The sequence below is a fragment of the Rhagoletis pomonella genome, unplaced genomic scaffold, assembly GCF_013731165.1.
Source record: "Rhagoletis pomonella isolate Grant_MI unplaced genomic scaffold, Rhpom_1.0 Rhpom_scaffold_00186, whole genome shotgun sequence".
Classification (NCBI taxonomy): domain Eukaryota; kingdom Metazoa; phylum Arthropoda; class Insecta; order Diptera; family Tephritidae; genus Rhagoletis; species Rhagoletis pomonella.
The window spans coordinates 58696-83947 of record NW_023458740.1 but is presented as its reverse complement, the minus strand read 5'-3'; the positions used below and the strand labels follow the sequence as shown (position 1 = coordinate 83947).

The 25252-nt window shown below is 38.5% G+C and overlaps 1 protein-coding gene across 1 annotated transcript in view; it reads left to right on the top strand.

Moving 5' to 3' along the window:
• Window positions 1–21144, top strand: part of LOC118750266 (leucine-rich PPR motif-containing protein, mitochondrial) — a gene marked incomplete at its 5' end in the record, with an annotated part of 42113 nt that extends 20969 nt beyond the window's left edge. The window contains 5 exon segments of the mRNA XM_036484991.1: window positions 17286–17760; window positions 17816–18670; window positions 18731–19254; window positions 19328–20453; window positions 20520–21144. Of these exon segments, the coding sequence (XP_036340884.1) occupies window positions 17286–17760; window positions 17816–18670; window positions 18731–19254; window positions 19328–20453; window positions 20520–21049 (3510 nt within the window).
• Window positions 21145–25252: the final 4108 nt, after the last annotated feature.

Genomic DNA, 25252 nt, shown 5'->3' with positions numbered 1-25252 from the left:
CCCAAAAATAGAAGACATCGACGACGCGCGACGACGAAGTGGAATATTGGTAATATGACTGGCAGCAAATATTAGTAATTTGGTAATATGACTGGCAGCAAATATTGATAATTTCGTGATATGACTGGCGGCAAATATTGGAAATTTGGAGACAAAACGGCAGCGTAAGGTAGAAAAAAAAAAAAAAATTTTTTGAAATGATTAATAAATAAAAAGAATATAAACCTCTTAGAAAACTCTGGCACGCCTTATGGCCGCCATCTAAATAGCAGTAATTTGCTTAGGGGTAAAGGTTAAAAATTAATTATTGAAATTTTTTTTTCTCTCTTCTCTCTGTACAATAAAAATAATGCAAAGGATTTCGACCGAAGAGGAGTCTGATAAAAAATATCATAAAGAAATCAATAGACTTTTTCAAAAGTGTGTAGACACACTTATTGAAGGTACAAAACAGATCCTCGAGAGTCGCAAATCCGAAAAAATCGGACCTAAACCGATTAATATTGAAGAGTATAGGAAAAGAAACAAACTAAATAAAACAGAAGATATCCCAGAAATTCCTGCCCCACAAATTGTACATAGAAGAAAAAGGGCAGGAAGAAAAGTAAAAAGCCGAGTAGAATTAGCAAAGTTATATCAACAACTTAACTTTGCTAATAGCTCAGATAAAAGATTAAAATTACAAGAGGAAATTAAAAATGTTAAAACACAAATAAAGAATAAAAATTTTTTAAACAATAAATTTTTAAAGTAAATTTGAACGCTTATGTTAAAATTCATATACTTTTAATAACCTTTTTCTCATGGATAGTGCATTGCCCAATGATCTTGACTACGAGGCAATAAACAAAATTGTAGATGATCTAGAGTGTGAAAACTCAGAAACTCGTAGATCAAGATCACGAATTAGGGGAAGTAATAGATCCCATTTAAATCACTTAAAACAATTTTGGTTACGTATAGGTATGGGTAGGGAACCCACTATGGAAGACTTAGTATATCCTTCCACATTGGCAGAAGAAGTAAATAGATTAATAAGGAAAACATTCCCTGAAGAATATTAAAATTTGTACATTAAATGACGAGTTTATGAATAAATAAAAATAAAATATTAAAATCGAAATTTTATTTTCTTTCAAACATGACTTGGTGGAAAATTGCACTAAACGGAATATTAATAGGAATAACAGGTTATGAGGTAGGAAAAGAAACCTCAGGTGAAAAAACCTATGAAACTAAAGTAGTCAAATATGAACCACATTCTATTGTAGAAAACGCGGAAGAAGTTTCCGATAAGTGGTTGACTGCTTTTGCATGTGTAGCTACATGTTTAATTGTTGCAATTGCAATTTTGATAAAAAATTATATTAAAAATAAATTGAGACAATTAAACAATGTGCAACAACGCGTGTAACTTTCCCAATAGAAATGAATCAGTGGACAGACATCCATGACACATTATTGGAAGAAAAAATTAAAGCTAATAAATCGTATAAGTGCATAAACAAAAGTGCTCCAATATCACCAGAAACCATAACAAAGCATCTGAATATAATTTTAGAAGCTCTAAATGGCATAAGGCAGGTGATCGAATCCGTAAATAACATACTCACCGAAGAACATCAAAGAGAAGCTTACCAATTTTTCTCCGCCGTACGAGATAAACTTGTATCTTCTCTAGCTAGACACAATCTAGAATTTGATGTACCAAATACAACAAAAGAAGAAATTCAAATAGATTTTGTACTACTTCTGTCTGAACGTGTTCCTAGCCGAACCAACTCACCTTCATTAACTCAAGCCACACCGGTGGAAGAACTTAAAATAGAAATACCGATAATACACGTCACAATGCCACAAACCGTAGTAGAATTTATCAAAACTGCTTCGTCAGTACTACCACAGTTTGATGGTAAACCAGAAAATCTGCATAGCTTCCAAGATGCACTTGATATACTCGAGCAAATCAAGGATACACACGAGGCATTGGCCATTACCATGATAAAAACAAAGCTGAAAGGTACAGCAAGAAATTTTATCAGTAATGAGACCACAATTGCCCAAATAAGAACCAAATTACATACCGCAATAAAGGGAGAATCAGTGGAGGTTTTGACCGCTAAACTACTGAACATCCAACAGCGTAGCAAAACGGCTAACCAATACACAGCAGAGATTGAAAAAAATCACAAGGTCGTTAGAAGGAGCATATATCTCTGATGGATTAAACCCAGACTTGGCCACAAGATATTCAACACAGGCAGCAGTTAAAGCCATGTGTAAAAACTGCTCTAATGACAAGGTTAAAATGATTATGCAAGCAGGTACGTTCACAACGATGAACGACGCAATATCGAAATTCACTAATAGTTGTACCGAAATCACTGGCAGCTCAAATACGATCTTAAATGTACGACAGCAAGGTCAGTACAGGAGTAATTTCCGTGGAGGTTACCGTAGTAACAACTATGGAAATTACCAAAATCGGAGATTCAGACCACAACCGAGATATAACAATAACTCGCGGTCGTACAACAACAATAATAACCGGAGAGGATCACAAGCCCAAAACGGCAATAGATCCTACAACCAGAACCGTAATGTGCGCGCCATAACCGCAACGGAAAACCAGGAAACTCCACTTCAAAATTAACAAAAAGAAAAATATGCGTACTTAATCTAAATTTAAACAGCTATATATCTACAAGAACATCATTAAACAATTCATACTCAAATTTTTTAATTGATACTGGAGCCGATATCTCCATAATTAAAAAACAGCAAATAAATAATAAAGAAAAAATAAATACTGAACAAATCACAGATTTGAAAGGCATTGGTCAGGGAATAACTAGCACTTTAGGCACAATCAAAGCAGATCTAAAAGGCGATGACCTTCTAATTTATCATAAATTTCATGTTGTAGAAGACAACTTTCCTATTCCATGTGATGGAATAATAGGCCTAGATTTCATAAAGAAATACAATTGTATTCTAGATTATGGAAAAACAGAGGATAAACTAATCCTTAGACCATATGATTTCCCTCAAACAATAACAATGAATCTAACAAACTGTCTGTCCGCCAACACAATCACAATTCCAGCTAGATCGGAAGTTATTAGACAAATTAAAATAAATACAAACAACAAAAACATTTTCATACCACACCAACAACTATCCGATGGCATTTATATTGCAAATACCATTACAAATAACGAGCAATCTTTCGTTAGAATTATTAACACAACACATAACAACACAACTATTCAAAATTATAAAATTAATACTGAAATTTAGATGATTATACACTAATTAAATCAACCACACACAGTAAAAGTTGCACAGATACAGAAAAATTAAAAAAGATTAACCAAAAATTTTCCGAATTTTGTTAAAGCTCAATTAACACCACTTTGCACAGAATTCATAGATATATTTGCACTAGAAACAGAACCAATCACTTCTAATAATTTGTATAAACAAAAATTATATATGAAGGATGACACCCCCGTTTACATTAAAAATTATAGATTACCCCAAACACAAAAAGGAGAAATAACTAAACAAATAAATAAGCTAATCAAAGATGATATCATAGAACCTTCAATTTCGGAATATAATAGTCCAGTCTTATTAGTTCCTAAAAAATCACTTCCGGGAAACACAGAAAAAAGATGGAGATTGGTTGTTGACTACAGACAAGTAAATAAAAAATTAGCAGCAGATAAATTTCCCCTTCCAAGAATTGATGACATTCTAGATCAACTTGGAAGAGCAAAATATTTTTCATGCCTAGACCTTATGTCAGGTTTTCATCAAATAGAATTACACCCAGACTCTAGGGACATTACTTCATTCACTGCTGAAAATGGCACATATAGATTCAAAAGATTACCATATGGATTGAAAGTAGCCCCAAATTCATTCCAACGAATGATGACATTAGCATTCGCTGGCCTTAAACCATCCCAAGCATTTCTCTACATGGATGATTTAGTTGTATTAGGTTGTTCAGAAAACCACATGCTAAAAAATTTAAGAGACGTGTTCTCTACTTGCAGAAAATACAACTTAAAATTACATCCAGATAAATGTTTATTTTTCAGCCAAGAGGTAACATATTTAGGACATAAATGCACAAACAAGGGAATATTACCCGACCCAAGCAAATTTGAAACAGTTCAAAATTACCCAACACCAAAAACAGCTGACGAAGTTAAAAGATTTGTAGCCTTCTGTAATTATTACAGAAGATTTGTACCAAATTTTGCAGAACATTCAAGAAAGTTAACTAGGCTTTGCAGAAAGAATGTTACTTTTGAATGGACAGAAGAATGCCAAAAAGCCTTTGTCTATTTAAAAGAAGCATTAATTAGTCCAACACTTTTGCAATACCCAGACTTCGGTAAAAAATTTTGCATAACGACAGATGCTAGTGGGTATGCTTGTGGAGCAGTCCTTAGCCAAGAACATGATGGCAAACAGTTACCAATTGCCTACGCATCCAGGTCATTCACAAAAGGTGAAATAAATAAAGCAACAATAGAAAAAGAATTGGCAGCAATCCATTGGGCCATAACCTTCTTCAGACCATACGTCTATGGTAGAAAATTCTTAGTAAAAACCGACCATCGCCCATTAACATACCTATTTTCAATGAAAAGTCCTTCATCTAAGCTGACACGAGTAAGATTGGATTTAGAAGAGTACGATTTTGAGGTGGAGTATATAGCTGGTAAAGAAAATCATATCGCGGATGCATTATCCCGCATAACCATTACAAATTTAAAAGATATGTCAGTGGAAGCAAACAAAATATTTAAAATAACAACAAGATCAGCAGCTAAAAAGACCAATAATAAAACTGAAGTCAAAGAAAGTCACAAAGAGAACCCCAAAATTTACGAAGCGCTAAATAAATTTGAAGTAAAAAGACATGTCGAGCTCGTTTTCAATCCTCCGAAATTATATTTCAAAAAAGGAAAGAAAATTTGTAGCAATTTTGATACAAGCAACCTAATTGTTGAGGATAAGATTGACTTAGGACAATTCTTTACCAGGCTCGAAAGAGAAGCCGGCAATTTAGGACTTGTACAAGTACAGTTGTCCTTAGGGGACAAATTGTTTAAAAAGAATTATACTGCAGTAGGCAAATTTATGGAAATGGGAAATAAAGTTCTCAAAAAGTTAACAATCGCTCTAACCCCAGAGGTTATATGTGTGATAAATCCCGGGAAAATTTAAGAAATTCTGCACAAATATCATGACGATCCTATTAGTGGTGGCCACCCAGGAATAAATCGCATGACAGATAAAATCAAGCAGAAATATAGCTGGCTGAATATGAAAAATGACATACGAAAATATGTAAAGAACTGCATCCACTGCAAGAAAAATAAAATTAATAAACATATCAAAGAACCAATGACAATAACAGAAACACCTCCGAAGGCTTTTGATATTGTACAAATCGACACAGTCGGCCCATTGCCAAAGTCGATAAATGGAAACGAATATGCAGTTACCATTATATGCGATCTAACCAAATATTTGGTAGCGATTCCAGTTCCAAGCAAACATGCAACAACTGTCGCTAAAGCCATATTCGAGCATTTCATCCTGATTTATGGCCAAATGAAAACAATTTTAACAGACATGGGCACAGAATACAAAAATAGCCTGTTCAAAGAACTGTGTAAATTGTTAAAAATTGAGCATAAAACTTCTACACCGTACCATCACCAGACTTTGGGTACTGTAGAACGCAGTCACCGGACATTCAACGAATATATGCGTGCATACATATCCAGTGACAAAGACGATTGGGATGAATACCTCAGGTATTTCGCTTATTGTTACAATACAACGCCATCAACAACACATAATTATTGTCCTTTCGAACTAATATTCGCAAAACAACCACCAAATTATGAATTTTTGGAAGAAAATGAAATTAGCCCGGTATACAACCATGAGGCGTATGACAAAGAAGTAAAATACAAACTTCAAATAGCACAGCAAAGAGCAAGCAAATTAATTCAAGAAGCTAAAGAAAAGCAAAAATCCAATTATGACAAAAATAGCTATAGTAAGGAAATTAAAATAGGAGATTTAGTATTAGTTAAAGAAGAGGCCTCCCATAAGTTAGAGAATAGATATACAGGACACTATAAAGTTAAAACCATTGATAAAAATAAGAACTATACTTTAATTCCACATAGCATAGGAGATAGCAATAAAAACAAAAAGGAAATCGTAATTCATAAAAATAGGCTTAAACCAATTTAAAACCTTTAAAAATAAGCATGCCACTTTATCCATAATAATAATTTAGAAAAAAAAAAATAATAATACACATAAGCATTCCAATTTACTCAACCTTATATACGGCACAAGCCAAAAGAAAACAAAATCAAATATCACATAAAATATACAAACAAACAAAAAAAAACAAAAGGAAAACACGTAACAAAACAATGGTAACAAGATCCTAAAACGATTAAAATTTTGTCAACCCAAACAAACATCAAGCGGTTCACTGAATCAGTAAAATAGATATATATAGTTGACTACAAATATATATATATCTATTTTTTTTTAAGAGGGAAGGTGTAGCATAAGCACATCGCCCTTTTTACTTTAATTGTCATGTGCACATAAGTAATGTATAAACAAATAGGAATGTACACAAACAACAGTTTACCCAAATCAGTTACATTGAACTCAGCGGGAGTTTATGCAAAGACTGCATTCATCGCACATAGCGAGGATCTTGTTACACTTGTGCGGACGGTCAAAGACACCGCCAAAGACAGTCGCAGTGACTAACTGATCCACAACGTCAGTTTGTCAATGCGACTGACATATTTATATATTTATTGCAACCATATGTTGACTTAGCATATTTTAGAGTTATGTAGTTAGTTTGTAGGTATTAGTAGTATATTTGTATACATTCTAGTTCGTAAATAATTTGTAAGTGTTAGTGTAAGAATTTGGTATAAAAGAAAGTGAAATCAATAAAGTAAACCAATTGGTGATCAAACTCCAACCAATAACTTATTATTTGCTATACCACCACCATTATCTCGCTCGCGATCTCGACGGTGCACGTTGTACCCGGCGCAATTCAATAAAGTTGAATTGCTGTGCAACTTCGTCTCTTGGACCGCAGCTATCAATATACCATGCCGACACATGAAGACGGTTATCTCCTCAATCTTGCTCTGTAGCCCGTTGCAGTTAAATTGAAGGAGCTTCATGTGGTTCGGGAGACGTGTCGTGATGTGGGGTGTAAGTGAAGTGTATGTTCTTGCCGCCATTGGCTGTGTGTGCTGCTGAGGTGATTGCCGCCCTGTGGTGGTGGTGGGGGGGCGTCGCAATTGGGGTCTGCGACCGAGCAGCGCAACACGTGCCCTCGAAGTTCCCAGTCCAATCTCGCGTGGTACGCAGATCTGAGCAAGCCCTAAAGTGGCACCAGCCAAGGCAGGTGTTGCACTTGACTGATGTCACATTACGGAATATCCTGGTCTGACATACCGTGCAGATTGTAGGGGGAACCAGGAGTTGTTGGCGGCGGCGTGTGGGTGGTGGTGCGGTTGTGTGTGTTATGTGGTCTGTAGTGGCTGTGGTACGGTCTGTGGTGTTATTATGTTGTTGTGTTGTGGTGACTGTGTGTGGCTGCTGTGTGAGTGTGTGGGGCTGCTCGGACGGACGGTGGTTAGCCGTGGAGGCTGCTCTGTTTGAGCAACAGGGGGCCACGTACGACGTGGTCCACTGTCTATGCGTCCGTAGTCCCGAGCAGACTCTGAGGTGGCTCCACCCCTCGCAGGCATTACACTTGACTGAGGTGGAGTTGTGGTGTAATCGTCTCCGGCATACACAGCAGGTGTATGTTTCTGGCCCAGGGTTTGACTCGATGCCAGCCCTGAGTAGGAGAATACGTAGTGAATGTAGCCCTATGGACGGACAACTTCTGAGATACTTCGCCGACCTAAACGGGGTTAGATCGCCGAAACAACAGCCCTTGGTCGGGTGAAACCCGAGTCATTCCGGTACGTAGAACCGGCTGTCGTGGGAATGTCCTACTGTCGCTCGTTGTCATTGCTTACGCGTTTGGTATTGTTGTACCTAGTGCCTTTTGACTTCTTGTTATATGTATTGCATTTTGTATAGTTAACTTGCATACCATTGTGTTGCTTGGGTAATGGAAACTGCATTTCCACTAAAGAGCTTTTCGGAGTGCTTGATCGATGTTTAGTCTATCGTCTTCTTCGCAAAGTCGCTCGAATATTGCATTGCCGATTCCCATTACAAATCGATCCAAGACAAAGGCTGATAAGTTTTCTCCAAATTTACATGAAAGTGCAAGTTTATTTACCCTCGAATACCATTGCGATACCTTCGGCCTGAGTGACTGAATGAAAATTCTTACGCTCGCGAAAGATAATTAACGGTGGAGTGTAATGCGTTTTGAGTATTTCGCAAAGTTTTTTATAAGTTTATGAGACAGGTGATTCGGTACTGCAAAGGTTGTGTATAACTTCGTACGGAGTAGCTCCAATAGCCATTAAAAGAGTAGGCGTTTTTGCATTCTCCTCCGTGCCATTGATTTCGGCAAAGTGTATTTCCAGTTTCTCTTTCCACAAAAGCCAAGATTCGTTGTGCGGCGAAAATTTATGGATGATATATGGTAATTTTTTTTTTACTTTTGGTGCATAAAATGTACTGTCTATTAAAAGTTTTTATTAAGCTAATTTTTCATAAAACACGCGCCTTTATAACATCTTAAATAAATGTTTCTTTCACGCTCTTCGCCAATATGTAGTATACCGAGTGAAACTAGTACGTCAATTCACGACTTCACTTTATTGACTTCATGTGTAGCGGTTTGCGTTAAAGTATAATAGTTATAATGATTAAAGCCGAGACCGAAAATAACCGGCCCACTTTTTGCTGTGCCACAAATTGTCATTTATTTCTTGTTATAAAAAATAAATCACTCACAATAACTTTCATAACAAGTTTTTGGCTAATCTGCACTGGTTAGACTTTTATTTGATTTGATGTTTTTTTAAGTTTCGAATTGACCTTTTGATTTCCTTTTTTGTTTTAAATGCAACGGTATCCAAGTAGGTATGTTTAAAATACTGGAAAAGTGCTTCGGTAGATTGCTTCTATTGAGAGTTTACTTATTTAAGGATGAAGATGGGCCGAAAATCAAGCGTTGAATTACGCACCTTTTTTCACTTGAATACCAGTAGTGATAAAAAATTTAGTGCGCCTGGGCCACACTGGAGAAATGAAACTTACGTTACATATCTATTTTTTCTCATAACCAATATACATACATATGTATGTACATACATACATCTGCTTTTGCTTAAGGTTATATCGTCGCTGGAATAATGAAATAGTGTAACATGAAAAGTATAGTTTTGAGAAAAACGAATTGGAAGTTTTTATTATTGTTTCTTTATTCGAGTAACGATATTTCTTGTATTTTTTCTATCTACATATATCCCTACCTCTATCCCTGTTCGTTCTAATTACATTTATGTTATTCTGTTTTCCTTTATCTTCGTTTTTACCTTTATACTCTATCGATAACATAATCCCTAACATCCAACAAAATATCGATAACAAAACCGATAAAAATGTCGATGACAAATTTGATAGCATTTCGATAGCAAAATCTATAAGAAAATCTGTAAAAATAGCATTAACAAAATCGCTAAATATATCGATAAAAATATCGATAACAAAATCGATAAAAACTCGATGACAAAATCGATAAATAATCGATAACAAAATCGATAAAAAATCGATAGCAAATTCGGTAACAATATCGATAACAAACCAGTAAAAATATCGATAACCAAATGGTTAATTCCATTTCACCATAATTTACCATAATTTACCGTTACTCAGCTTAAGCAAAAATTGGTTCTTTTTAATCACGTATATCTTGCGAACCAATTTAAAAATCTTAATAAAAAAATTAATTAATCATTCATCAAACTTTAACAGTAGAAAATTTAAAAAATAACAGGTTCTGTGCCTGAATTTTGGATTTTTACTAAAGCCTTATCTGTTACAAAATAAAATCAAGTTACTGATGAAGAAAATGAGAATAATGAGTGGTCAAATGAAAATGCGCAAAGATTTTTTGTATGAAATACGAGCAGTAAAGCGTGTTACTCGTGTGTACGTGGCGTATGAGTAACCTTCTTTCCTGCTCATTTTTCATACAAAAAATCTTTGCGCATTTACATTTGACCACTCATTATTTCGTATTTATCCATCGATTTTTTTCTTGATTTGTTTTTTTTCGTAACAGAACTGGCTTTAGTACAAATGCAAACATTTGGCACAGAACCTGTTATTTTTTAAATTTTTCTTCTGTTAAAGCTTGATTTTTTTTTCATTTTTTCACTAGTTTACGCATCTTTGTTTTTGTTTCTATTTTTACCTTTGCCTTTATCCTTTTTTTTATCTATCCTTATCATTTTAAAGTGGACCAGTTATTTTCGGTCTCTGGATAAAAGGTAAAATAAGCCATAAAGAGTATTTGCATAAAGATAAAGATAGCTTATGATTACTTTAAAATTCACAATGGTGTTATATGTACGTATATAACAGTTTGCTTTTGGAATGTTTCCATTTATTTTTTATACATGTTCACATACAGAGATAAATTTTGGGTTATCATTTTGCGCCCCACAGCATTAAGTAATACATAGTGAAGGAAATGGCATTACCTCTGTTCACTTTTATTGAACACTCTATGTCATTAACTATTTTCTTATTTAAATTTTTAATGTACTCATAAAGTTATGATTAGTGATGTTCCGATGCCAATACTTAGAAGAATATAAGTTAACACTAGCGAGAGGTTGATACCCTTCCATAAAGTGCTGACACCCCGCTGGTCAACACGCGCATCCGCTTGCCATTTCGCAGGAACCCCAGATTTCGATGATTTTCACGAGGTCAGCAAAAAAGAAGAAAGCCTTATAGAAGCAAATGAGCAGCAGATTAAAATAATTCAGAGTTGCAAATCCAGATCCATAAACTTACGAGAACCATAAACCAACTGTTAGCACACACTAAACAAGCAGAAATCGATAAGGCTAATTTATTTAACCTTATCAGTAGCAGAAATAGGGCCGCGATTGCCGAACTAAATAACATAGCTCTTTCTTTCACGTTAGGGAAATTTAATATTTTAAACCCTGTCCTGTTGGATAGCCAAGAAGTCGAGTTGCCATTAGCATTAATGATATCATTAAGAATTCTAAGCTTAAGATACTGCAAAACCACGGGATTATCGTTTTTGTAATAAAATATCCAAAAATTAACAATGTATGCAATAAAACAAGAAGTAGTAGTGCACGACAATAGGATTATAATATTAGAAACTAATGTAGTAGCAAAATGTAGTAAGCAATACAGGCTAGTTGATTAATGCAAAAAAGCGGTCGCATCGACGTTCTGCGAGGAAATTCAAAGCACGACAAACCCATGTTTACAACAGCTACTAAACAACTACATAGCAACGTGTAGGACTACATCCGCCCACAACATATCGCCCATAGAAATGGTAGACGATGGTGTCGTTATAATTAACAATCGCTACGCGGAAATACAACAAGAAGACAAATCAATGATCACCGTAAATGGCACATACCTAATTATATTCAAAAGCAAAGTGACCATTAACGACAGTAGTTACATCAACCACAAGAATGAGTACCAACTGACTCCGGAGGCTCCCATGGCTCAAGATATTAAGTTTACCGAGCAAATTGCAACGCTGTCGTTGCCATATTTAGACGAAGTCAACATACGGAATTTAAGACATATCGCAACACTAAGGTACAAAATTAATATAAACTCAATCATAATGTTTAGTTCCCTTAGTGGATTAACTATCTCGGCGGTCATAGCGCTGACTATATTTCGCCGGAGGAAGAATCGGCAGAAACGCATTGTCATAAATTTGATAGAGAATAATATTACCAAGGCCCCAGGACTGAACGATGGCGCGCCCGAGGGCGGCCGATTTTAGAAGGGGGAGAGTTAACACCAGCGAGAGGTTGATACCCTTCCATAAGGTGCTGACACCCCGGTGGTCAACACGCGCTTCCGCTTGCCATTTCGTCACAACAAAATCAACAGTAAGCAATTGACTTCTCAGCGAATTGACTTCTCAACAAATTGGCTCTCGATCAACGAAAAGCTACTTCCCCTGAAAAGGTGCTGACGCTCGCTAGTCTGCACGCGCATCCGCTTTGTCAGTTCGGTGCAGCGCAAACAGTAGCACAACGACCAACACGAACCATTTCCCACCAAAAGCACTGACACGCCATTACGGCTTCAGTTTGGAAGGCAGCAACAACAACAATCAACGGACAGCTATTAGTTAGATTTAATATTTAAATAATAAGTACTGCCCTTGTATTTTGTCTTTTTTCGTGCGCACTTGTAGTGAACGGCTGCCCTACATAGTAAGAAAATAAATAATAAATTAAAATCGAGTGTCTCGTGTTTTACTTATACTCGAGTACCTCTACCAAGTACCGAGTATTTTTTGCACTTAGATACGCGTGTGCAAGTACTTCATTGGTATCGAGTACAAAGTGCAAGTATTTACTTGTTTGCTAAATTTGGGAAAATCAACTGAAAATAGGTCTGTGTTGTAGTTTTTGAAAAAAAAAAAACGATAACCACTTGATTTTGCTTGGCTTAAAACTAAAAGAACGATTGAAAATGGAAAACAAAAGTAATAATGCAGGATGTGGAGCGAGTGATTTTCGTCAGCATCGTCTAGAATTCGTTTTGAAACAGAAGAATCAAACCAAGTGAGCGATTAGCTTTCTCAATACGTAACGACTCCTTTTCATAGAGCTGGAAAACTATCGATAGTCTGCACCATCGATAGTCACCGATACTATCGACACAAACCATCGATAGTTTTCGATACTATCGGTGTTTTTTACATCGCTTTTTTTTAGTTATAACAGCAACATAAAAATTTATTTTACTTCAAACTGCACAGAAAAACAGATTATAAAAATATTCGATATGCATGCATACATACATTCATTCACTAGATTGAGTATACGCTGATTTGTTTAAATATTCGGAATGTTTTTCATGTTATGTTTCTATTGTTATTTTTTTGATTAAAATATGGCTTATATTTTAACAAACACCATATAAATCCAAGTTTCAAAGTTTGTAATTATTCTACAAATACTCATCAAAATCTCAAACCTAATTAATAAGAATTTCTACAAATATATTTAGTATGCAGTTTTATAACCCTATCAATTTTAGTACAATAATGTGGAAATTTCAAGTATCTTAAAATTCGTGTTTATAATTCTGGGAGTGCTTTGAATGGAAGAATATGCGCAGCGCCGTCACAAAAAAAAATATGAAAAGAATCTTAAGACAGTTAAAATTTGCACATTATTGTACTAAAATTGATGGGGTTATAAAACTGCATACTAAAAATATTTCTAGAAATTCTAATTAATGAGTTTGAGATTTTGATGAATATTTGTAGAATATTTACAAACTTTGAAACTTGGATTTAAATGGTATTTGTTAAAATATAAGCCATATTTTAATAAAGATCAACAATAAACATATAACATGAAAAACATTGCGAATATTAAAAAAAAATCGGCGTATACTCAATTTAGTGAGTGGCTGTACATACTTATTCCAATTTTGAAATCTTAGTTGAACATAAATTTTTATGTAAAAATGCGAGCATGTCTACTGTTTCTGGCTTTAGACTTGACCTTCGATCGTTGACTATCAATCCGGCTGTGCTGAAAACTCGCTCAGATTCTACTGAAGATGACGGTATACACAAATCCTTTCGAGCAAGTTGAGCCAAGACATCTTTTGGTTTAGCATTTGCCTTAAAATAAATGTAATATTTATGTAAAAAATGCGTTAGTTAAAAAACTATTACCTTCCAGTATAACAATGGATTAGTATCCCCATCACAATTTTCTAGCTCCAGATATTGTCTCCTAGTTATGATAGCATCAACATTAGTAGTTCGATTTTTTCTTTGCCGCCTTTGGGCCAAGAAATATAGAAGAGTGTTCGAACTTTCTTCTTTTGAATTTGTGTCATTTTCATTAACTTCGTCGTTACTGTGACGCTTCATATGAATGCTTTCAATGACAATTTCGCTGTCTAAAAGCTTAAGAGCCTCTTCAGCATTTGATTCTTGTCTAAATCCGTCCTTTTTGAATCTGGCATCCAAAAGCGTGCTAATCCTGGTGACTGTTCTAGATTCATATGAAACTAAACGTACTTGCATTCTGGTTATAATGGCCCGTAGTCATAGTCAAAATAAAGTCGACTTTAAAGTTAGTTGCAGTTTTTTGACATAATTTTCAATGAGATATCTGTCAAAAAAGCTGGAACTAACTTTAAAGTCGACTTTATTTTGACTATGACTACGGGCCAATGAAATTTGCGACAACACCTCCTTCCTCTGTAACCAACTTTTTCTGAATGTCATTCAGGGAGACGAACATTCCACAAATTAACGGATTGATTAGAGATACGGTCACATTACTCGAGCTTGATAATTGCCTGGTTGCCTCTTCAAAGGGCGTTAGAATAAGCACCAAATCATTTAAAACCAAAGCTTCTTCATTTCGCAACGGCTCTGGAGCTCTATCTAAATCCAAAAGACACGTATTAACTGAATTTTTCAATTCCATAATTCTTTTTATCATGGCCAATGAACTGTTCCAGCGCGTTGGAACTTCCTGTATCAATTTCAAGGGCTCATTACAATTTTGTTTTTCCTTTAATTTTTCTGTAGCAATGTTACTACTTTTAAAAAATCTAACGATATTTTTACATTTTGAAATAATACTTTCGATTGAATTCAATTTTAGTGTGTCCTGTATTATTAGATTAATGGTATGAGCCATGCATGGCAAGTGCCTTTTTTGCAGGTTTGAGCACATTTTTATCATTGTGCTGTCGTTATCTGTCACAATACAAACTATCTTATTAGTAATTTGATACTCGTCAAATACTGATTGCATTGTTCTTGTGATGTTATCGGCCTGTTTATTTGTACGGTCTAACAGATGTTTGGTGGACAACACGTAACATTTCAAATCAAAATCGTTTGTAATGAAATGACTTGTCACAGTAAGATATCCATCATTAGCCCTTGAGCTCCACATGTCGCAAGTTATTGCAATATGCGCGACACTCTCCAGTTCATTTTTAATCAGGATTTTGATTTCATCATATTGCGATTTTAATAGTTTATTTTTTAGAGTTGTTTTGCAAGGTAACTCATACCTCGTGTCTAAAACACGAACAAAATTTCGAAAGCCTTCATCGTTAACTATTGAAAATGGTTGATAATCTTGGCACACCATTAATGCAAGCGCGCGATCGATTTCCTTCTTTCTTGACGAATTTTGATCATATCTCGGTGCGGTTTTGATAAAAAAGTCAAGTGTACTGAAGATGCATTAATGAAATTATATCAAAAAGGCGGAATAGTAACTATTGGAACACAATACGGATAACACAGGAAATACGGCTCAGAAACTCGGTTAGCTGTTGCTGATTCAGCCTAATATTTGTTGGAAAGACTAATATTTTCATGACATTAACTTCTTGTGTAGGCTCGTCTGACCGTATCACCCGTGTTAACCGAGCTGCCGATCCGTATGCCGCTTCTTAAAAAAAATTTCACCAACAAAATACCTTTGCGATCAAGACGCGGTCGACGATGTAGTGCTACTGCTGCTGGTGGTGGCGTTGCTCCGCATACTGCTTCTAATACCGTCGCACCTAGACATGTGGTCTTTTAAATTGCTCGTATTTCCACAGTGTGCATATTCTTTTTCACAATACGTGCACTTAGCTTTTGTATCCTTTTTCTTAAAATATTTCCACACATCCGATATTCTGGGCTTTTTAACTTTTGGCGGCGAAAGTGACTCACCCTCGTCAATGCTAATAATGTCGTCCATCTTTAAAATAGTTTCATTTGTTAATTGAAATTATACAGAATGCTTATTTAATTATGTATGCACATATTTAATTCCTTACCGTTTCAGAAATCAATACGTTTAATCACAAATTCAACAAAATCACAAGCTTACGAACAATTTGAATTCCGCGTAAAGGAAGAGAAGTGAATAATATAAACATCGATAGTTCGATAGTCGCTGGACTATCGATAGTACCAAACTATCGATAGTGGTGTCGATAGTATCGATAGTTTGCCAGCTCTACCTTTTCAGCACTTTCAAGTAACCTCATTTCAAAGTAGGAGGATATCAAAAGGCATTTTTTCCGCTCTTCATAATGCCGAGCTTCCACTACAAAATGACAAAAAAATTATGCCATTTGAAAAAATTCCATGTGGAAATGAAATTAAATACTATTCTTGTCATTTGTCATTTTTGCCATTAAATGCCTAGTGGAAATCCAGCGTAAGCCTTTCTCCACTGTATGTTGCTATATTGTGAAGGGTCGTTAAACTAAAATTTCTCGTCTGTGTAAATACTTTCGAATACAAGTAGAATTGAGTAGCCCTAACGATACTTCGAGTAGCATCGAGTATTCCTTTTGATACTTTTAATGAGTGCAGGCATCGAGTACATGCTGGTATCGGACCAACACTAGTTATGATGGATAAGAAAATAAAGGATAATCTAATCTAAATTTGAAAATCTTACCTCCACCTGCCAGTTAAACATCGTTATCGACGTTATCGGCACCAAGCCTATAACATGTGATCGACTGCTTTATCGATCTTAACTGAAGGATGTACCTCCAGTTAGCGTTCACTAGACATGGTGCAAACGGCCCTAAGATGCCCATAGGCACTTTTTATCACAACACAAATAGAAAGCCAAAATCAGAGCACAATATAGGTACAACCTCACAGCTTGACGTTTGCAACAATTAAAACTATTACTTGCATTTGGTTTTACTCAATACCAGGCCAACAAGTTTAATTTTGTTGCATAGTGTAATAAATGATGGCAAGAGTACATGTAGTATTGAAAAGTTATTTAAAGCTCTGGGAGCCGTTTGCTCAAGTAGTTTAAAAATTTTTTTTTAGAATAAAATTTATGTTTGAATACCAGACACATTTTAAAACCTACATGAGAAAACGAAATGGGAAATGCTGATAAATTTGTTAGTTTAGTTTTAAGGGAACCAACTAGATGTATATATTTATGTAATTATTTCTTCCCAAATATTAGGCCAATGATTTGGAATCAGCCAAAGGCATTTTGTCCGTAATGAAGCAAGCTAATTTAGAACCCAGTGCTGATACCTATACAACGCTTTTGTGTTGCTATGCTCGTCATGGTGATATCGACGCTATACTTCGTACATTAGATGAATGCGAAAAAGCGGAAATATTCTTGCTTGATAAAGATCTGATGGATATCGCTTATGCGCTGAGTATTCATGGACATGCAGATAAAGTGGATGCAGTGCTGACGAGATTACGCATATCAACAGGCTTCAATCAGGATGCTGTGAATGTTATACTACGCTTGGTTAATAAAGGATATGAGGATGTTGGAGTAAAAATTTTGCGAGTAATGCCACGTGGCACCCGTCCGGATGGTCAATTAGTGGATACTGGCACTTTCTTCATCAAGCAGCTTGTCAAAGTCAATCGACCCGTGGAAAAAATCTTAGGCATTTGCAAAACTCTAAAAGATGAAGGTAAGTCGAATATATAATAATATAATCCGTATATGTAAGTCAAATCCTTTTTCAGGTCTGAATCCAAAAGCTCTTTTGATCGCTACCGAAGCTGGGCTTAGTAATGGTGTGGTTTCAAGTGCACTTCCGTTATTGCATGAACTGAAAAAGTCAGGCTGGCCTATCCGCCAACACTACTTCTGGCCCTTGATTTGCTCCGCGGAATCGAATCAAATTATCAACATAATACGTCACATGCAAGAGGAATTCGCTCTTAATCCGAATTCTGAGACTTTACGTGACTACGTTATCCCTAATTTGAAAGAAAAAAACTGGGAAAAAATCGTCACAATCTTGCGTGGTGCTGGCATATCGACTGCTAATGCAGCGGCTTCTGCTTCTTACGCAGCATTGACAATAAATCAATTGAAGTCCACAGCCAACATTATGGAATCATTTAGAGCATATTATTCACCGCAGATATTCAGACAACCTTTGATTCATGCCTTATCCACTACCAACGACTATGCCTCCTTTATTCGTGTTTTAAGACAGCTATACGAAAGCGTTCAGAGTCGTTCAGCAGGCTCTCAGCGTACTGAACCCGAGGAGAGCTCTGATTTCGAGATTGAAGCTGCCGTTGGGGCTTCTAATCAAAGTTTCGATGTTGTTGGTTCTGTGCTGAATGACGTTTGTACCTATTTCCGCCGTAACAGAATTGAGGTATTAGACAACATTCTATCAGCGTTGGTAAAAGAGGGGTTGCCCATTAGCAATACAAATGCGTCGCGGATTTCAGATCGCTTGAATTCAGAAATGACAACAAAAATTTCTGAGAACTTGGCTAAAATTTCCTCGGGCAAATTAGAGCTTATTCCCCTTCAAAATGCAGAACCGCGCAAGCGTAGTCTGGATTCTTTGACAGTGGAAGGTAAGTTTCAGTAGATTTCCTTGCTTCAATATTTAATTTAAAAAGTATACTTTTTCTAAGAGCTTGAGCGCTTCATCGCCAATATCGAAGCGAAAGGTGAAAATACAAACAATTTGAAACGACAACTACTGAATGCATGTTTCCGTGCAGGTAATTTAGATAAAACATTGCAAGTTATAGCAAAACTGGAAGCTGAAAAGTTTACCATTCCTATCGGGATATGGGCGCAACTGATTGATTTATATGCAATGGAAAATAAGACAGTAGAAGCTTTGGAGCTATACGCGAAAATAAAAGCGAGAGATAATCAATTCGTGTTGGACAATCTGAAAACAGTAAACATTGCGAAACTACTTATTGTTGAAGAGCGATTTGAAGAAGCACTTGAATTCTTAGACCGTAACAAGAAATCGGAATTGATTGCCGAAACCGAGGGTTCATTTAGCTACACCTCGACTGTGTGGCGTTTGTTGAATACAATAGCCGAAGCCGGCAACGCCGAGAAATTGCAGCAACTATTTGATGCATTAGTCGGTGGAAAATATATCTATCCCACCAATGTACTATTGGGTCCATTGATAAAAGTATGTATGCCTATTTTTTTTAGATAATTTTGATGATAAAGTTGAAACTTTTATTGCACTTTTTTACAATAAGGTGCATCTTACAAATGACAACATACCTAAAGCTATGGAAGTATTTGAGCAGATATGCGAAAAATACAAGTGCACACCTTGGAAGAATGATCTTGCATGTCGTCTCATACAGAAAGAGGACGCCGCTAATCTGCAGAAGTTGACTGATTTAAGTACAAATATTCATGGGGAAGTGAACAGTCTATATGATTTAGTATTTTCATTTGTCGAATGTGGACGCATACGCCAAGCAAGAAAGATTTTAGAAACTCCTGGACTTCGTACACGCCCACAACGTATCAACTACGCTTGCGAACGTTATAAGAATGAAGGCATGGTAGAACCCTTGGAAGGCTTGGTTGAAGCGACGAAGGATCTTAATCATATCGATCGCAACAAAATCTACTACAACTTATTGCTGAGCTACTGTAAATCGGATGATGCGGAAAAGGCTTTGGGACTTTGGACGAAAATGCAGGAGGAAAATATAGCACCAAATGACATTTTCCTAATAAAATTGGCAGAGCTATTAAAAAAAAAGAACCTGGACGTTCCATTTGTTGTACCAAAACAAAGAGCAGCGATCACGCTTGCACCCAAGAGAATTAAAAAAATTGAACCAGATAACAGCGCAATGAGCGCATTTTCCCAGCCACAAACAAATTTGTCGCTCTTACGGAAAGCTATCAACAGCGGAGATATTGATGCTGCACTCAGTCTTAAGAATCAATTACAGCCTAATGAATCTGCGAGCGTCACGGATCTATCTCATCTGATTGAGCATGCGGTACGCGCTGAACGTTTGATAGATGCTACAAACATCGTAAATGAGGTGTTAGCCGAAAATCGATATCCAATACCGAAAATTTTCAAATTTTATTTAAATAAAATCGCTGCGTCTGGCGATGTAGACACTTTGACGAGGATTGGAGATAAACTATCCGATGAAGAAAAGAAGATTGTTTCTTTTGATAACCGTTTTTGTCACGCAAATATTGTAGCTGGTAAAACGGATCAGTACTTGCGGTCATTGTATGATCAAATTGCTGCAGCAAAGACTGCAGAAGTAGCTGCTAAACTGGCTGATCAATTTCCACGTGGTGGCGCTCTGGGAATTTTGCAGCAAAATCCCGAATCATTATCTTTATGTACGTATTTCGGTAACATTCTTTATTATAGACAGGTTCTAAATTAGCATATGTATTATTTTTTAGTCGAAAAAATTGCTGAGAAATTCGCTGAACATAAACAATTGGGACCTGTAAATGTACTTTGGATGCATTTGCTCTCACAAGGCAATGAGGCTGCGTCGAAATCCATTTGGAATAAATATCTTTCAAACGCACCTCGTCTGATGTTCCAACGAGTTTTGCAAACAGCTCGCGAGCAAAAAGACGAAAAGTTAGCCCAAACGGTGATTAGCCAGTTGCGAGAATCAAAGATCTCGGAAGGAGCCATTGGCAATGCCTACTCTTGTCTGATTGACATACATACTACAAATAACAATCTAAATAAAGCGCTGGAAACGCTCAAAACAGCAATTAAAGATATATGTTTAGAGAATATAAATCGCACTGCGCTCTTGAGACTAAAAACTGCTCTCCAAGAGCAGAATAGAGACTTTCCCTATGAAATCCCTGAAAAGAAAGCTTTAAAAGAAAGTAGTACCAGCTCACAATCGTCTGACGATGATGTAACTCCGAAGCGACCTGAGACAAGACCGATTACACGGCCAAATAAGTAAATAAGCAGTATCAAAAATGTTCGTAGTCTTTAATATTACCAATACATGTAGCTTTTTACTTTAAATAAATGCTAAGTACTTCCTGATTATGTAAATCTATTTATGATATATCTTCGGACTCCAAGGACACATGACTTTGAAATTTGGGGAGAACATCTATGGTAAATGTATACAAATGTATTTATACAAGAAGCCTTGGCGTTTATAGTGAACTGAAAGAATTTGAGAGTTTACTAGACGCGTGGCACCTCAAATAAATGTAATAGATTCAGATAACCATAGTCTTTGACCCATTACGAACAGACAGCTAAACGGAATGTCCCGTTGTAAACTAAAAAGGGATGAGAGTTTACAAGAAATCGTAGCACTTCTCACCACGCGTGCCGTCTACGTTAAGAGAATATCAATTTAAAAATTAAAGCGCATTTAATTTTTCTTTAGGTACCTTGGTCCACCTAACCTTAATAATGTAGTAAAGAAAATGATGAAATATGGGTTGCAGCAACAATTATTACTGAATGCGATCATTCCCACGGCAGCCGGTTCTACGTACCGGAATGACTGAGCCCGACCAAGCGCTGTTGTTTCGGCGATCTAACCCCGTTTAGGTCGGCGAAGTATCTCAGAAGTTGTTCGTCCATAGGGCTACATTCGCTACGTTTTCTTCTACTCAGGGCTGGCATCGAGTCAAACCCAGGACCAGAAACCTACACCTGCTGTGTATGCCAGAGACGACTACACCACAACTCCACCTCAGTCAAGTGCAATGCTTGCGAGGGGTGGAGTCACCTCAGAGTCTGCTCAGGACTACGGACACATCGGCAGTGGACCACGTCGTTTGTGGCCCCCTGCTGCTCAAACAGCAGCATCCACGGCTAACCCCAGTCCACCTGAGCAGTCCCACACAAACATCACAGCACAACAACATAACATAATAGACCACACCACAACCGCGACAGACCACAGAACACACACAACCGCGCCACCACCCCCACGCCGCCACCAACAACTCTTGGTTCCTCCTACAATCTGCACGGTATGTCAGACCAGGATATTCCGTAATGTGACATCAGTCAAGTGCAACACCTGCCTTGGCTGGTGCCACTTTAGGGCATGTTCAGGTCTGCGCACCACGCGAGAATGGACGAGGAACTTCGAGGGCCCGTGTTGCGCTGCACGGTCGCAAACCTCAACCGCGACGCCACCCACCACCACAGGGCGGCAACCACCTCAGCAGCGCACACAGCCAATGGCGACACGACCACACACATCTCTCACACCCCGCATCACAACACGTTTCCCGAACCACATGAAGCTCCTTCAATTTAACTGCAACGGGCTTCAGAGCAAGATCGAGGAGATAACCGTCTTTATGGGAAGGCATGGTGTACTGATAGCTGCGGTCCAAGAGACGAAGTTGCACAGCAATTCAACATTGTTGAATTGTGCCGGGTACAACGTGCACCGTCGAGATCGCGAGCGAGATAATGGTGGTGGCTTAGCGTTCATCACGCACCACACCGTGCAGTATCGTCTTATCGAAGCAGACATCGACCGCAGGGATACCACCCTAGAATTTCAGGGCATTGCATTCCGGTCAGGCGATGTTGAGCTCGAAATATTCAACGTTTATATACCCCCTGTCAACTGCTGCCCGGCAGGATATCACCCTGACATAGGTGCGCTCCTCAGAGGTGAAAACCGAATGGTAGCAGGTGACTTTAATGCGCACCACGATCTTTGGCACTCAAATCTGTCAAACGATCGTAGGGGAACAGATTTGGCTGAGCATATAAACGATTCGACATTCTGCACAATGAACGACGACGCACCCACCAGGATTATGGGCAGCTGCTGCAGCTCGCCAGACATGACAATAGTCAGCGCTGGTCTGATAAACAGCATATCATGGCGACCTATGCTGACCTTGGCATCAGACCATCTGCCCATAGTCATCTCGATCGATAAACCAATCGACTTTGCTTCCGCGGAGCATCGAACCTTATCAACTTCTCCAAAGCTGATTCGATAGGCTTCGCGGAATTTACTGAAAACACCTTCGCTGCTCTCCCCACACCAAACGACGTCCCCCTTGGTGAACGTAAGTTCCGCAGGGCTGTCACCGCTGCTGCAGCTCAGGATGCATCACTGACCCACGTCTAAATTTCCCTGCCGAAGCGGCTGTTCTAGCCTATGAGCGTGACAGCCTTCGTCAGGCCGATCCCGGAGATCCCCGTATCATGGATCTCAACGCGGAGATTCGGCAACTAGTGAACGCACATAAGTGGAAGAATATCTGAAGACCCGTAACTTCACCTCTGGTGTGAGTAAGCTTTGGTCAACCGTGAGGTCACTGTCCAACCCGACGAAGCACGACGACAGAGTCGAAATTTCTTTCGGCGACCATGCCTCGTCAGAACCGGAGCGATGCGCGAGCTAGTTTAGCCGGCAGTTCATACTGCATCCTCCGGTGGACAAAACCAAGCGTCGAGTGACCAGAAGGCTGCACAAACTGCCAACAAATTGTGCCCCCCTTGCTTTCACCTGCGGTGAAGTTCAGGTGGCCATCGGGAAGGCGAAAGCCTCCAAAGCCATGGGTCTCGACGGAATATGCATGCTGATGCTGAAAAATTTGGGTCCTGCGGGAGTAGCGTACCTAATGGAGGTCCTTAATTTGTCTATGGCCACTCTCATCATCCCAGACATCTGGAAGGTGGGGAGAGTGGTCCCACTGCTCAAACCGGGGAAACCCGCCAACAAAGGAGATTCGTATCGACCGATAACACTCCTTTTCCCGATAGCGAAGACACTTGAGGCCCTGCTGCTCCCGTATTTCACGAACCACCTGACCCCAGCGATGCATCAGCATGGTTTCCGTAAAGTGCACAGTACAACAACAGCACTTAACGCCATAAACACTCAGATAACTCGTGGCCTTAACCGTAACCGTCCCCGTGAGCGAACGATTCTAGTAGCGTTGGACCTGTCAAAGGCTTTTGACACTGTCAGCCATTCCACGCTACTAGAAGATATAGAGGCCTCCTCTCTCCCACAGAGGCTCAAACGGTGGTCGGCAAATTATCTGAGTGGTCGACATTCGTCGGTAATGTTTAGAGACAAAACGAGTAAGCAGCGAAAAATAAAGCAGGGGGTTCCTCAGGGTGGTGTCCTTTCCCCGCTACTGTTCAACTTTTATATTTCAAAGCTCCCTCAACCACCAGAGGGAGTCTCGATTGTCTCCTACGCCGACGATTGCTCGATTATGGCGACTGGGAATGGAATTGATGACCTGCAAAGTGTCTAGCCCTCTGCCCTACGAAATCCTCTGCGACCCTGTTCACCACCTGGACGAAGGACGGCAGGCTACCGCTGGGAATTCACGTCGATAATACACCAATTCCGACGGTGAATAACCCCAAAATACTCGGAGTAACATTCGACAGCCTGCTCTCCTTCTCTGCGCACGCAACCGCTATTGTCAACATAGTACAGAGCCGCAACAAAGTCCTCAAGTCGCTAGTCGGCAGTACCTGGGGCAAAGACAAAGAAACGTTGCTGGCAACATACAAGGCAATAGGCCGACCGGTATTAAACTACGCAGCACCATGGGGTCGCCGGGGACTAGTAGGACGCAGTGGATGAAGCTACAGACAGTACAAAACACAGCACTCAGGACAGCGACCGGATGCCTCCTGATGTCACCAGAACACCACCTCCATGATGAGGCGAAAAAGCTCCCAATTAGGGAGCATAACACGATGCTCTGCAAGCAGTTTCTGGTTGGGAGCCACAAATGTGGCCACCCAAACAGACAGCTGCTTGCAGAGGAGCCCTCGCCAAGGCACGTCAGGAGGCATCTATATGAACTAACGGCCGAAGTCCAGAGGTTCGTTAAGCAGCCTCTGGACCCGTCAGCATGCCAACAGGCCCTGAACGGCATTCACAGGGACTCAGTCTCGAGTTATGTAGACTCAAGACCTGTGAATGCCGTTCTAGGCACAAAAACACCTACATAACTCGAGACTGAGTCCCTGTGAATGCCGTTCTAGGCACAAAAACACCGGACATTGACGCGACAGAGCTCCATCTGCCTCGGGAGACTAGAACAACAATAGCCCAACTTCGCTCTGGCTACTGCAGCAGGCTAAACTCTTACCTGAGTAGGCTAAACACGGATGTGCCGAATGAATGTCCGGCATGCGG